The 16,090-nt window shown below is 38.0% G+C and overlaps 1 protein-coding gene across 1 annotated transcript; it reads left to right on the top strand.

Annotated features, from left to right (window-relative positions):
• Positions 1–585: 585 nt before the first annotated feature.
• On the top strand, positions 586–15,512 carry adgrg2a (adhesion G protein-coupled receptor G2a). Its single transcript, XM_072690084.1, has 14 exons — positions 586–4,441; positions 4,771–4,972; positions 5,124–5,277; positions 6,826–6,963; positions 7,371–7,490; positions 7,570–7,609; positions 8,213–8,319; positions 9,403–9,527; positions 10,837–11,105; positions 11,221–11,320; positions 12,736–13,019; positions 13,120–13,221; positions 13,728–13,862; positions 14,557–15,512. Exons 1-14 carry the CDS (start codon positions 685–687, stop codon positions 14,661–14,663), a joined length of 5,640 nt encoding a protein of 1,879 aa, XP_072546185.1. The 5' UTR covers positions 586–684; the 3' UTR covers positions 14,664–15,512.
• Positions 15,513–16,090: the final 578 nt, after the last annotated feature.

Below are 16,090 nucleotides of genomic sequence, written 5' to 3'. Positions count from 1 at the left end.
TGTGATTAGCTGACACATGAAGAGCCATGTATCTTTTGGCCTACTGGCTCTTAAGTGCTGAATTAACTCATACAGTTTTCATTCAGAAACATATGGGAGGTAACTCTTAAATGCATAGCTGTGCACAATGTGCAAATGGGTGTGGGATTTTTGCGTATATGTTTTTACAAAGGGTCTATTTTCTTGTTGATCCACAGTGACAAGGGCCAGGTGCTGTCTGTGATTCTAAATGAGAGCTGCACTGTCCCACCTTTTAGGTTTGGTACCAAACCAAGCCAAATACCATATAACACATCTAGCACATCAAAACGCACAACAGGTTCACCAAACCAAAATGTGACACCTTTCAATATAGCAGATACAGCATCCACATCTGTGGCTCCAACCATCAGTAGTACTGTCAATGAACCCAGCTCTACAGTTTCATCTCCCAGTACAGTTGTTACATTGTCCAGTATAGTTACACCAGTCAATATTACAGACACAACATCCCATCCTATAGCTACACCTCTCAATGCTACAGCTACACATCTCAATACTACAACTATAACCTCCAATTCTGCAGTCACATCAATCAATAGTACAGCCGTAGAACCCAGCTCTACAGCATTATCTCTTAGCGTAACAAGTGCAACCACAAACCCAAATACCACAACTTTGCCACCTTACACATCATTTAATAACATGACAGAATCAAACACCACTGTAAACTTTACAAATGCAACAACAGTGAATGTAACAAGTGCAACCACAAACCTAAATACCACAACTTCGTCACTTTTCACATCATTTAATAACATGACCGAATCAAACATTACTGTAAACTTTACAAATGCAACACCAGTAAATGTAACAAGTGCAACCACAAACCTAAATACCACAACTTCGTCACTTTTCACATCATTTAATAACATGACAGAATCCAACATCACTGTAAACTTTACAGAAGCTACATCATCAGTAAATAAAACACTCCCATACACCACTAGTTTTCCGGTTTACACAACAAATCACCAATATGATACATCATCAGTAAATATGACCAGTCCAAACACCACAAGTACTTTATTTTACACAGCAGATCTTCAAAATGCAACAGCATCAGTAAATATAACGTACCTAAACACTGCAAGTTCACAACTTTACACATTGAACACCACAAGCCCACCATTTTACACAACAGAGCATCAAAACACAACAGCACTAGAGACTACAGCACATCCAAACACCACAAGCACAAATACCACACTTTCACCACTTCATACATCTTTACCTAACATGACAGAAACAAGCGCCACTGTGCATGTTCAAAACACTACAGCATTAGTGAATGTTACAACAACAACAGCACGTGATCTAAATACAACACTACCAAATACAACTGCACCACCGGTGAACACAGCACATTACAATACGACACAAACTCTGAATGCAACAACTACTGCTAAACTCTCCTTGATTGCATCACAGGCTGAAACACAAACTACAAACATGAATGTGACAGTGAATGGAACACATCTGAACATAGAAAACACATCAGTTCACACAGCAGAGCATCAAAATGCAGCAGCATCAGTAAACACAACATATTCAGACAGGACAGATGGACCACGTTATACAACAGCATTGTTTCAAAACTTAACAGAATCAGTTACCACACAGAGCAATACAGGTGCTGTGACATCAGAATCTGTGACTATAACATCTCCAGATGTGACACACCCAAAAACCACTTCACCACTTTACACATCGTTTCAAAACATGACAGAATCAAACACCGCTGTAAACTTTACATATGCAGCAACGTCAATGAATCCAAACATCTCACACCCAAATACCACAACTTCACCACTTTACACATCGTTTCAGAACATGACCGAATCTAACATTACTGTAAACTTTACAAATGCAACAACAGTGAATGTAACAAGTGCAACCACAAACCTAAATACCACAACTTCGTCACTTTTCACATCATTTAATAACATGACCGTATCTAACATTTCTGTAAACTTTACAAATGCAACAACAGTAAATGTAACAAGTGCAACCACAAACCTAAATACCACAACTTCGTCACTTTTCACATCATTTAATAACATGACAGAATCCAGCATCACTGTAAACTTTACAGAAGCTACATCATCAGTAAATAAAACACTCCCATACACCACTAGTTTTCCAGTTTACACAACAAACCACCAATATGATACATCATCAGTAAATATGACCAGTCCAAACACCACAAGTACTTTATTTTACACAGCAGATCTTCAAAATGCAACAGCATCAGTAAATATAACGTACCTAAACACTGCAAGTTCACAACTTTACACATTGAACACCACAAGCCCACCATTTTACACAACAGAGCATCAAAACACAACAGCACTAGAGACTACAGCACATCCAAACACCACAAGCACAAATACCACACTTTCACCACTTCATACATCTTTACCTAACATGACAGAAACAAGCGCCACTGTGCATGTTCAAAACACTACAGCATTAGTGAATGTTACAACAACAACAGCACGTGATCTAAATACAACACTACCAAATACAACTGCACCACCGGTGAACACAGCACATTACAATACGACACAAACTCTGAATGCAACAACTACTGCTAAACTCTCCTTGATTGCATCACAGGCTGAAACACAAACTACAAACATGAATGTGACAGTGAATGGAACACATCTGAACATAGAAAACACATCAGTTCACACAGCAGAGCATCAAAATGCAGCAGCATCAGTAAACACAACATATTCAGACAGGACAGATGGACCACGTTATACAACAGCATTGTTTCAAAACTTAACAGAATCAGTTACCACACAGAGCAATACAGGTGCTGTGACATCAGAATCTGTGACTATAACATCTCCAGATGTGACACACCCAAAAACCACTTCACCACTTTACACATCGTTTCAAAACATGACAGAATCAAACACCGCTGTAAACTTTACATATGCAGCAACGTCAATGAATCCAAACATCTCACACCCAAATACCACAACTTCACCACTTTACACATCGTTTCAGAACATGACCGAATCTAACATTACTGTAAACTTTACAAATGCAACAACAGTGAATGTAACAAGTGCAACCACAAACCTAAATACCACAACTTCGTCACTTTTCACATCATTTAATAACATGACCGTATCTAACATTTCTGTAAACTTTACAAATGCAACAACAGTAAATGTAACAAGTGCAACCACAAACCTAAATACCACAACTTCGTCACTTTTCACATCATTTAATAACATGACAGAATCCAACATCACTGTAAACTTTACAGAAGCTACATCATCAGTAAATAAAACACTCCCATACACCACTAGTTTTCCAGTTTACACAACAAACCACCAATATGATACATCATCAGTAAATATGACCAGTCCAAACACCACAAGTACTTTATTTTACACAGCAGATCTTCAAAATGCAACAGCATCAGTAAATATAACGTACCTAAACACTGCAAGTTCACAACTTTACACATTGAACACCACAAGCCCACCATTTTACACAACAGAGCATCAAAACACAACAGCACTAGAGACTACAGCACAACCAAATACCACAAGCACAAATACCACACTTTCACCACTTCATACATCTTTACCTAACATGACAGAAACAAGCACCACTGTGCATGTTCAAAACACTACAGCATTAGTGAATGTTACACACCCAAACCCTGCAAGCCTTTACACAACAGAGAACACCACAACACCAAACACCACAATGAATCTGAAACTGAACTCCACAAATGCTAATGCAACAACTGAAATGTCTGACTCAACCCTCTCAACTGCTCAAACGAACATGTCAGCATTTGTGTCTAATGTTACCACTCCGACAGATTTCATACACAATGCCACACAGAACAGTACAACAGTACACCAGTTAAACACAACAGAATTCAACACAACACAAATTCCCTTTAACTCAACTCTGACCAATACCACAGTACTCCAAAATACAATGCAATATAACAAAACTGTGACAAATGGCACAACAGAACTCAACTACACAACTCTAGCATCAGAATGGATAAACACTACATTGGTGAATTTAGAGCAAAACATCACATCAAGTGACCCTAACACAACACAACTTGGTACCACAAGCATGATGAATACCACACTAGACATAACTTTTACATACAATATTACATCAGATATCCCAGCCACAGTAAACAAAACCAACGCAGTAAGTGAAGGCTCTCCCATTATTAACATAACATCCACCCATGGCACCACAGACACTACATATAACACAACCTCCAGTCCAGGCAGCGTCTCAGAGAATCAACACAGTACGACCCAGCCCGGCTCTACCACCACTGGTAAGGTTCAGGTGACCACTGATGCTGCTGAATCAGTCAGCACCAGCACCACAACACCCGCTCCAGGTGAGATCATAAAAATGCTTTTAATTGCTTTAGTCCATGAATGTTTTTTTTCCTAGCTACTGTGGCTGGGTTTGACAAGCTTTTCCATTCCCTTTGTCTTATTGAGAAATAGTAGAACGCAAACATCTAAATTTAGAGTGCAAATTTGCCAGAACATCTACATTTAGAGTTTAAGGAATCCTTAGAAAAGAATGAATTTATCAATTTTAGTTACTTCCAAATTTTAGGGCAACCATAAGAGTAAATTTTAGATTTTTACAGATATAATGTATTAAAGTCCTTTAAATGAAAAGATGAGGAAAACATTACAGAATGTCTTCACATTGCAGAAACTTTGGCCAATCAGCTCCTGAGCCAGAACCAGGACATGTCCAACCTGAACTCCTCTCAGGTCCTACAGCTGGTCAACGGACTGGAGAATGTGCTGACTAAACCCAATATCAGCCTCGACCTGGGTCAGAAAGTGCTGTCTGTTATCGACCGCCTGCTTGACAGTCCCACAGGCACAATGGACTCTTCCTCCTCCAACCGGTAAGAAGCAGAGACCTCAGCAGACCCCAAAGCTGGAGAGAATGAAGCAAGGTCATAATAAGATCGAAAAGTGAGAAGTAAAAGTGAAAAGCATGGAAAGAGAATTTGGGTAATGGTGTGATTTATGATTTCTGTCCATTGTTGATGTCAGTTTGATCAAGGCAGTGGACACACTGGGGATGAAGCTGTTCATTCAGGACAAGACTGAGAGCATAAAACTGGGGTCACTTGCTCTGGTGGTGACAAAAATCGATGGAGCAAACTTCATGGGAACATCATTCTCAATCAGTCCAATGTCCTTAGCGGTAAAGTATGAGCCTCAAGTCTTATGCAGTGCACTCAGTTGTAACCGTGTACAGTTACACTGTAGGCCTAATATAACTCTATGATATTTTATTAGATGTATTGTTTTATTGCATGTAGTTGATTTGACTCTTATTAATTCAGCCAGCAGCTGATAAACACTTATGTCAACTTACTTCTAAATACAAAAAGGTTGAATTAACTTCCATCAACCTTTCACAGAATGTAACTTTAATCATCCAATAAAAACTGTAGTGGAAAGGCAGTGGCAACATAAAATGATACCACCAAAAACCTTTCGCATAAGACACAAGTGTACTGCTGGTCTGGTAGCCTCCTTTGTATTAGCCTCCAATGTATTAATCCAGTAAACCCTGTACATCTGTACATCTCAGATGTTCACTCTACTTAGTACATTACTTCCACAATTAGCAACAATACCAGAAACCCTAAAACAAAACCCTGTGGGAGTAAATTAAATGGTTACCAAATAATTTCATAAGGATCTCAGTGCTGTATGCACATCCATTTGAGGCATTATTTCACTGAAGTAGATTTTGTAGGCTTCTCTATCCACCCCTTCTTATTATTCAGTAACTATAGTTAATTATGATGTTATGAAAGTGAGGAACTAAAACATGGGCCACATACACATCTTAGCAGTTTAAGTAAAGAACTGTGACAGAAGAAGATTGTATCTGTGGTGTCTATCATCAGCAACTCATTGTGAAGTTTTCTTATTAAAGGGCCCCTAAAATGAATTTCTCTCATTTTACTAACATAAAAAATTTTAAGTAATGACATTAGGTCACAGTAAACAATTGAAAATTTCAAAACAAAGTTCACTCCAGTCCATATCTGTACACTAAGCTGCAAAACAGTCATTTTGAAATTATAGAAATCATTTAAATATCTCTGCCTGTTCAGTCTACCAGTTTAGTCCCACCGTTCATATCACAGTTCTCAGGAGCTTTTCAGCAATGTTCAGGTTGAACATCCGTAGATACATTTTCATATTTGTACATAATTTTGGTTTATATTGGATAATGTGTTGACACAAAACATTCTGCAAAAAATATATATATAAAAAAATAGAATATAATGAAAAAGATCATGTGTAATCATAATTTCATTCAAAAAGGTTAAGCTGTCACATTTTATATTTATTTCATGTAAAGTGACATTTCAAGCTTTTTTCATTTTTGTTCAGTATGATATAGCTCATGACAATCAGAAATCCAGAATCTGACACTATTCAAATATTTAATTTAGAGTTTATATAAATTACTAATCAAACAGTATCAGCATAAAAACTATCATGGCAAAAAACTTGAAACATGTCGATTTAAATGTAATGAAATATGACAGTTTACCTCTTTGAATGAAAGTTTCACACTATTCTAATGTTTTTGAGATGCACTAGTATATTGGTAGCAGTAGTCATAGTATCACCTGGAAAAAACGTGGAAATGTGGTCTATAAATACTGCAAGTCTTTATATTGCTCTGTGTGTGTGTTTGTGTGTGAATGTATGTTTGATGTTGGCCCAGGTTAAAGGGTTTACGAATTCTTCTTACTTGGGCTCCATCACACTCCCTGCCTCTCTGAAAGAAACCCTCTCCCCAGAGGAGCTCCTGCAGGCAACAAGGGTTCAGTTCACCTACTTCAATAAGAGTACCCTGTTCCAGGTAAAAAAAAGAGATGTGACAGTGATGGATGTTCAGATGATTACATTAGAGCCTAAACATAATGAACACCTGAATGCCACCGTTGGAACAATTTACAAGTTACAGAGTTTTTTTTTTTTTAAATGTAATACAATATCCTGTTAAAGTAATGTGTAGGAGTCCCGAATACTTTTGTGCATATAGTCTATATCTCAGACAGTACATTTACCGATGTAACAAGATAATCAGTGTTATTTGCTTTATCTGTGGGTGATCATTATGTTTTTATTTCTTCTGAGTGACTCTGGGCCCCTTCTTTTGGTCAGTTTGGCTTTAAACGTTCATATTATGTTAAAGGCCTGCTGATGTTTTCAGATGATTATGAAGATATGCAAAACCTATACCCTCTTATTTGTTCCCTTTTGCAGGACAAAAACAACAATCTGACACTCGACTCTTTAATTCTGGGGACGAGCGTAGCTAACCTGTCTATTAAGGGGCTGAGAGAGAATGTGGAGTTCATAATGAAGAATAAAAAGCCTGAAAAAGTGAGTCTAATCACACACACATACACTGTGTCTCTTCTCTTTACTGCTGTCTTTCTCATTTCTATTTCCTCTCTTGCAGGGAAACCGGACCTGTGTTTTCTGGGACTTTGAAAAAAATGGTAAAATACTCAACATTTGGGCCATTCCTCTGCAAAAAACAAGTCACTGAAATCAACATTTTGCTCTAAATGAAGTTAATTGCTGATATCATAAATTACATTCAATTCAGTTCAGTTCAAATATATTTTACTTAAAAGACTTAAAAGGGGAACCCATCCTCCTCTGGTCGACACCAAATAACAACAATAAAAAAAAAAACGGAATCAACAAAAAACGGGCTGTCATGCCATACAGGATGAGAATATGAGTGAGATGATAAAGTCCATGCAGATATACAGACAGAAGCATGGTCACGCAGGGAGGTGAGGATAAATAAATGTGAGGACCCAGAGCAGGACAGCAGCCAGGTCTGGCAGGACCAGGATGGAACTACTGGAACCGGGCATCTCAGTACATGGGAAAGAGACAGGAGGGAAAAACACAAGGGGTTAGGAGGAGTGCAGCCGACCACAAATGGACTCGCATCAGCAGCAAGCAGACAAAAGGGGGCAGCTCAGTACATGGGGGAGAGGAAAAAAAAAGTAGAAAAATTAAGAATTTTTTAAGATGTACGGACTAAATGTCGGATGTGCTGTAGTGTAAATATGTTTTGGTCATATTAGGGGGATCAGGAGGTTGGAGTGATGTTGGATGTACTGTCATGAACACCAGCACAGAGAATGAGACTGTGTGCAGCTGCAACCATTTGACGAGCTTTGCAGTGCTAATGGTGAGCATTCTATTCAAATGTTTGGATTCACTTCTCAGATTAGCAGTTTTTATAGACTGTTATACAGTTAGATCTTAGATCACATACAAAACACAACAAATATATATGTATATATAACAGTCTTGTTTATTTTATATTTTACTTTTTAAGCTAAAGTTATTATTTATAATCCACTATTATCCATTATAATCCACCATTAATAAAACCCCCATTAATAAAAGTATACAATTATACAAATACAAATATAAAATACACAGATTTGTTCACACAATACAAGTGAATATCCTGATGCTTTCTGTGTGTTTTCACGGCAGTGAGATTGGTGACAGTCTAAGTTCAGTGTTTGTTAGCGACATTAGCCTAACATTTCCTGTTCTAAACTAAATATGCACACATCAGATACCAAACACATCTTGGCTGATCCACTGCATCTGCGGTCAATGTTCATTTCATTTCAATAACATAAAAAAGCACTCATGTTTTATGGCCTGAGTACCGTGAGTCCAGTTGCTTTGCCATTAACACAATTGGCCTTGCTCTCTCGGGGTGGGTAGATGGCACTCACTCCCCTCATAACTCCCATTTTCATGCTGGTCAGCAAAGGCATATGTTGGCTGATGTATCAGAGCTGGAGATCCGGCGCTTTCTTCCAAGTGCGTTGGCTGCCTAGTGATTCTACATTGGCGACAGCATGTTAAGAGGCAGTGGCTGACTTCACATTTATCGGAGGAGGCATTTGCTTGTACTCACCGTCTTAGTGTTGGGAGCATTACAAGTGATGGGCGGAGTCCTAGTGAGTGGGTGGGGAAAATTGGAGAAAAAAACACTAGTGGGACCAACATTAATGTGTCTTTGCTTTATGTGGGTTGGTATTTAGTATTTTATTCAGGTAAGCATTTTGCTGCATGTTCGTTTTGGACAGTAGCTTGGTGTCTTGGTTTGCATGGGTTTTAAATAACTATATATATAGATATGAACTGGGTATGAAGAGTCTTATATATATATATATATATATATATATATATATATATATATATATATATATATATATATATATAGTGACTGTTTTATGCATTCATAAAGGATTTGTCCAGAGGTGGGATCACTGATCGGTTGCAGGCCACCATCCTCACCTTCATCACTTATATTGGCTGTGGAATCTCTTCCGTGTTCCTCGCTGTCACTCTCCTCTCCTACCTGTCCTTTGAGTGAGTGACAGTCAATACACATTTTTCAGTCAGTTACGTGAATTATGTGACCCTTAGGTTTGTAACGTTAACACAACTGATAGCATACTAACACAATGCTAGTGCTCCATGTTCCTACTTTATTTGGAGGGGTATTTCCCCCTTTTTTGGAATATATGAGTTTGAAGTAATATGTAAATACTGGTAAAGTTTCAAAATATATAATTTACTCCCCAGTTCGCATTATGTGATGTCATTAAAAAACAGTGAATTTCAATATATCGCTACTGTCCAAAGAAAAACAAGTATCCTTATTTTTGTCCATTTTTTTGTTCTCTCCATTGTGTGAACCCTGTGGGTGCTTTGTATGCTGTGTAAATAATTCTGGATGAATAGACCAATAGAAATGCTCAAAATTACTTGGAACTCTTATTTTACATCGACTTCCATTTAAAATTAAGTACGTTTTGGCCTTCTCAAGCAAAGTCACCATTTTGGAGATACATGTTTACCTTTTGATTTGTGCTACATTTAGATACATTAGACATTTTTATTTAACAGAGTTCCTGCAGCATTTTAGCCATGCTCTATCATGGTGAGGTTAATGAAGTTTAGGCTAAGGCTGCTTTTTGAATGCAGCAAATGAAAGCCAGTCAGGACAGAGATTATTTAGTTTAGATAAAAGGCACAGTAAGAACAGCCTGTTTTGTTAGAGACTTAATTGGCTTAAAGAGACTTGGTAATTAAAAGGAATAATAAATAAAAGGAATTTGAAAAAACAATAATGTAAAAGTTCCTTATGACTGCTTGGTACATTAACCTACCTACCATGCATAAGTGGGATTATAAATAGAGTATAGCCCATTAATCATCAGTATGTAGGGTTGTAGTGATACCAGAATGATTTAATACTAAAGCCAAGAATCCCAATATGTCAAATAATATATTATTTTTCGAAGACAGGCAGAAATGCACTTATTGGTTTAAAATTGGTTTTAAATGATGTGCTTAAGTCCATAAAACTCCACAGTTTAGATATGACACATGAATAATAAGTCAAATAAGCATACACAATGTGATTGTCCTATAGGCAGAATATAAGATAAAATGTGATAATCCTTTATTAGTCCCACAGTGGGGAAATTCAGTGTCACAGCAGCAAGGCAATCAGTGGCAAAAATAAATAAATCACCAATTTAATCTTAATATAATGTCAGTGTTATCATATTTCTGCTTTGAAAGGATTGAAACCTTGGGATTAACTCATGTAGCATTGAAAAAACACTGTCAAAGCAAGCAACAACTAATTCTGTCCTCTCTTATGCCTCAGGAAAATCCGCAGGGACATTCCTTCCAAGATCCTGATCAATCTGTGCTTTGCACTTTTGCTGCTTAACTTAGTCTTTCTGCTGGACTCATGGCTGGCCCTGTATCCCAGTGCTGTAGGCCTCTGCATCTCCACAGCCTTCTTCCTTCACTACTTTCTGCTTGTCTCCTTCACATGGATGGGCCTGGAGGCCTTGCACTTGTACCTAGCCATCGTCAAGGTCTTCAACAGCATGTCTCGTTACATGCTCAAGTTCGCTCTGGTGGGATGGGGTGAGTTCTTGCTGTTAATGTTTTTTTTTTTTGTATTAAGGATACGTAGGATGCGACTGTAGTTCTACATTCATAGTTAATGTTTGTTTTCTGTTGGTGTGTTAATGTATTTCAGGTATACCATTAGTGGTCGTCATCATTGTAATTGCTGTGGACAAAAACAACTATGGCATCATCCAATATGCAAAGTATACAGACGGGACCTCAGATGATTTGTAAGTTGTTGAATTTCCAGGCATTTTCTGCTATTGATTTACTCTTGAAAGGACTAGATTTACCAAGTATGCTAACAATGGTCACATCACATCACATCATGCTAACTGTTTACATTTAATCTTTGTTAACAAAATTTGACTGAACTATCACTTTAAACCCTTTGACAAGGAAATTAAGCCTTACATTTCATAACCTGTAGATGTCTGTTTAGCCACCATCACTTCCAGAACTCTTTAAATGTATCCTGTAGCTGCAAATTATATTTGCACAACGTTGTGAGAGAATATCGGGCTATATCGGATTTCCTGAAACATGTTTTAGTTTATCAGTGTTTTAGGATAGCTTGCGTGCTAAGTCCTCTTTAGGTCATGGCACAGCACCTCAATAGGGTTAAGGTTAGGACTTGGACTTGGCTTTTCCACAAATCTTCTTCTTTTTCAACCATTTGTTAGTTGATTTATTTGTGTATTGTGAGTCATTGTCTTATTGCACTATTTAAAACTATTTTCATCTTGATATTATACACTGCTGTCCCTATAGTCTCCCTATTGTCTAACCACGGACTGATGTACATTTCAGTCATTAGCAATACTTTTGCGGTCTTATTTTTATGCATCTCTATAACATCCTCTGAGGTCTTCTAAAAGTTGTTTGCATCAAGCAGTGGTTCACACTAACCAGGTTTTATTAGGGAGAACAGATTCATCAGGTTTTGTGTGTATTTATTTAATGGAAAGAGTAAATGTGAAACACACACTTCTAATCTAATCTCCTTCATTGAAGCACATTTTGCCAAGCAGCTCTTGGTGAAGTTAATTACACAGATGTGCACTTACTTTTTCTAGCCTGCACTGTGGATGTTTACTCAATGCTCTCAATAAAATACATGATCATTACAACTGTTTGTGCATTCTTAGTTTAATTAGGCTGTAATAATAAAATTAAAATGATTGTGACTAGACCAACTAGACCACATTGTTTTGGTAATAAAGGTAGTACATGTGTAATTCTTTGCATATTCACAACACTATAAAATTGTTATTTTAGTTACAAATACATTAATTCAAAATGTACAAATATCCAATGTTAGTGAAGTGATTTTGAAGCATTTGAAAGGACTGGTCAGCTGCCCAGATTGGATCATAACCCAATATATTTATAAAAAGAAATTGCATTAGAGCAGAATGCTATGTTTTGGATACACTAAAATTAAGTGATTTTACCATAGCAACAACAGACAATCTAGCATATTTTGTTTAGGTATTGAGATTGAATTGGAGGACTGGATTGGGACAAGGCTAATAATAAACCTTATCTTCAATACCTGTATAATTATTAATGCAGCCTAGAGTTTAAAGTGTTATAGTACTATGGTCCTTTATGTACTACATGTGCCTGTGTTTTCTTTGTTTAGCTGCTGGCTGAAGAACAACATTGCCTTCTACGTGGCAGTGGTTGCATACTTTTGTGTGATCTTTCTGTTCAACCTGGTCATGTTTGTGGTGGTCATGGTCCAGCTGAGGCGCATCAAGCGCCAGAACCCTCACAATAACCAGTACCGCAGTGGAATCCAAGACCTGCGCAGCATCGCTGGCCTCACCATCCTGCTTGGACTTACATGGGCCTTTGCTTTTTTCGCCTGGGGCCCCGTCAGCCTGGCCTTCATGTACCTTTTCACCATCTTCAACTCTCTTCAGGGTGAGAACAGCATACAAAATGCATGGCATGGTCACTGTGATGAAGCAACAAATATAGACAAGCAAAAAACTCTCTTTCTCTTTTTCTCTTTCTCTCGAAGGCTTTTTCATCTTTGTGTTTCACTGTGCAATAAAAGAGTCTGTCCGCAGACAGTGGAGGACCTACCTCTGCTGTGGCAAATACCGACTGGCAGAAAATTCAGGTACAAGGTCACACATCCTCTTACAAACTAATTCACATTTATTGGCCATTTGTTTTTAAATGGAGTTGATATTGGCGTAGAAAGAGTGAGGAACTGAGGACAGGGGAACTGTGAACTGTGAACTGTTCTGTTAAAACCCAGAACTGGGTGTAGCCTAAACTATATATAAATGTGAGTTGCTGGAAGAAAGCATATTAATTAACCACAGTGCATTGCAACTGATGGGCTACAGTCAGTGACTATAAACCTACAAACCGTCCTGCTAAAACTGATATCAGAACTTTCCATAACAATAAAAAGTGTACCAGGTAAAATAGCCCTCCCGTACTGTTCATTTGGTATAAGGATAATTGTATCTAATATACTGACACTAATAAACTGAGTGTATAGTTCATTAGTGTCTTTTATAGATCTCTTGCACATGAAGTCACTACAGCTACAGTCAGTTTTACAAGACAGATGTTGATGCTGTAATGCAGTTCTCTGTCTTTGTGTATGCTCTGCAGACTGGAGTCGAACAGCCACTCAGAACACAAAGAAGACTTCACTCGCCACCACAAACTCATCTCGTGAATCTCAGCTGCAGAGTGCTTCTAGAAGCTCCTCCCTGAGCAACAACAGCATACTACAGTCTCACATCAGTCAGTATTATTCATGATCATAATTTCAGTTTGAAGTATAAACACTGCCAAGCCACAGGTTTTACCATATTGACATTCATTGACATTAACTTACTAATTTTGGTCACATAAGCATACCAACCACCAGGGATACCATAGCAACCACCTAGAAACCACTTAGCAAAGCTATAGCAACCATTTAGCAGTGCCATAGCAACCACCTGGGGTACCACAGCAACCACCTGGGGTACCACAGCAACCACCTGGGAACCCATAGCAACCACCTAGCAACACCATAGCAACCACTTAGTAACACCATTCCAGTTACTGTGGATACAGAATAATTTGTACACTACCACACTATAGCAATCACCTGGTCTTGGCAACAGTTCTTTCATGGTAAAACCAAAAATATGAACATTTTCTTGAAATGTTCAAGTAATAACATACAAATGCACAGAATTTATCTTCTAGTTTTCAATAGTGAAGCACTTTTGTAAGTCGCTCTGGATAAGAGTGTCTGCTAAATGCTGTGAATGAAAATGTAAATAGGTTATGAGTAAGAAATCCAATATAATATCCTTTTTATAATATGAATATTCCATGCCATACATTTACTATATGGCTGTGTTATCACTGTGGCTTCTAAATGATAAGACTGAAGGTACAGAAAATCTTTATTTGCAATAATGTGCTTGTTATCTTCCCATTACAGACACCTCCACAGAGGACAGTGTGTCCACATCTGTGGAGGACTCCAATGGCGATGTGGTTATCAATGAGATCAACAGCCAGCACAGACCACTACATAGAACTGACTAGTGGAGTCTAGTGGAGAAATTGTGGAGGTACAATCACCAAGCAGTATATATGGCCAGTTTACTGCAACAGAGGCTTTCACGCAACAGCAAAGATGCTGTTCAACTTCTGTTATGATTCAGCCGGCTATGAGGCAGGATGCAAATGCAAGTGGAATTAATAAAGTTAAAACAAGAAAACAAAACACAAAATACAAAACCAAGAACTAGTAACTGGGCAGCAAGATGGAAAATGACCTACAAACAGACCACTAAAAAGGGCAAATACGGTGACCAGTGACTGTGGAAACAAAAACAACGGGCCATGAACAACATTAAGGAGACTAAAAGGAAAACAGAGGGGTTTGTGTCCAGTGAATTCTTACAAGAAACATCTGGGGAAAATGACTGTGGGTGTGGTTACAGATGAGAAACAGGCGGGAAACACCGACATCCAGGTGGGGCAAGGCATGTACACAGATGGGGAAAGAAAACACTGGAAAGGAAAGGAACACCGACAAGGACAGGAATGGGGCAGGGCTAGATGTTGCAGAGGCACCTCCCCCCCAACATGCAACTCTTGGGTCACAAAATAAAACACTCCAGGGGCTGGCACAGGGGAATGGTCCACTGGGGCTGGTAGGGCAAGGGACTGGGTGGCCGGCGCAGGAATGTAATATGCAGGGCGGGAGTGCTCCACTGATGTGAAGAACCGTGAAGTTACTGCTAATTTTCAGAAAACAGTATTAAACACTGCCTGCTTTTGAGTCTTTCAAACATAAAATGCGGAAATGCTTTTAGACTGAAAAGTTTGCATTTTATATTTTGGTTTATTCACATTTTAGTTGATAAAGAAGCTATACTGAATATACATTTATAGGTTTTCTCATTGAGAAATGTGTGTATATATTTTATTATTAATAATAATAATAATAATAACAATAATATGTTGTTACATTTTGACTGACTTTACTAAGAAGACATTCTCAAGTCATTTTCATGTTTTAAATAAAGTAATTTAATTAAGTTCTGGCTTTATTATTCTTAAAACAATAATGGCAGGGGAGGTTTCAATTTGATTGTATAAAATACTCCACATTACATATTATACAATACATTATTATAGACAAAAGATACAGCTGTACTCAGAATTGTACACACATTCATCATGTCATGGCAAAATTAGGCTTTCAGTGATTTCTTTGAACTGGGGCAGAATGAGTGACAACGCACTTCTTTGACGAAAAAAGAAATTTGTGGATGGAATAATGAAAAAGGAGGATCACCTTCAGCATGAACCTCAGCTAGACAGTTAAAACCTGGACACAGTTGGGTGTTCCAGCAGGACAATGGCTTCAGTCTCACATAATAAGTGGTTGTAGAATAGATAACATAGGCTACCATTAGGTGTTGAATGCTTGAAATGCTTTCCTCAGTCCTGACCTCAGGCCT

This window comes from Salminus brasiliensis, chromosome 1 (genome assembly GCF_030463535.1).
Source record: "Salminus brasiliensis chromosome 1, fSalBra1.hap2, whole genome shotgun sequence".
In the NCBI taxonomy this organism is placed as follows: domain Eukaryota; kingdom Metazoa; phylum Chordata; class Actinopteri; order Characiformes; family Bryconidae; genus Salminus; species Salminus brasiliensis.
The sequence above is the reverse complement of the archived record's forward strand: the minus strand, read 5'-3'. Positions and strand labels throughout refer to the sequence as shown.

Excerpts from the sequence above, each read along its gene's own strand:
- adgrg2a (XM_072690084.1), top strand. The coding sequence starts at position 685 with ATGACAGAATCAAACACCACTGTAAACTTTACAAATGCAACAACAGTG. Across the intron at positions 7,491-7,569 it reads AGAATAAAAAGCCTGAAAAA|GGAAACCGGACCTGTGTTTT; the intron begins GTGAGTCTAATC and ends CCTCTCTTGCAG. Across the intron at positions 8,320-9,402 it reads CGAGCTTTGCAGTGCTAATG|GATTTGTCCAGAGGTGGGAT; the intron begins GTGAGCATTCTA and ends GCATTCATAAAG.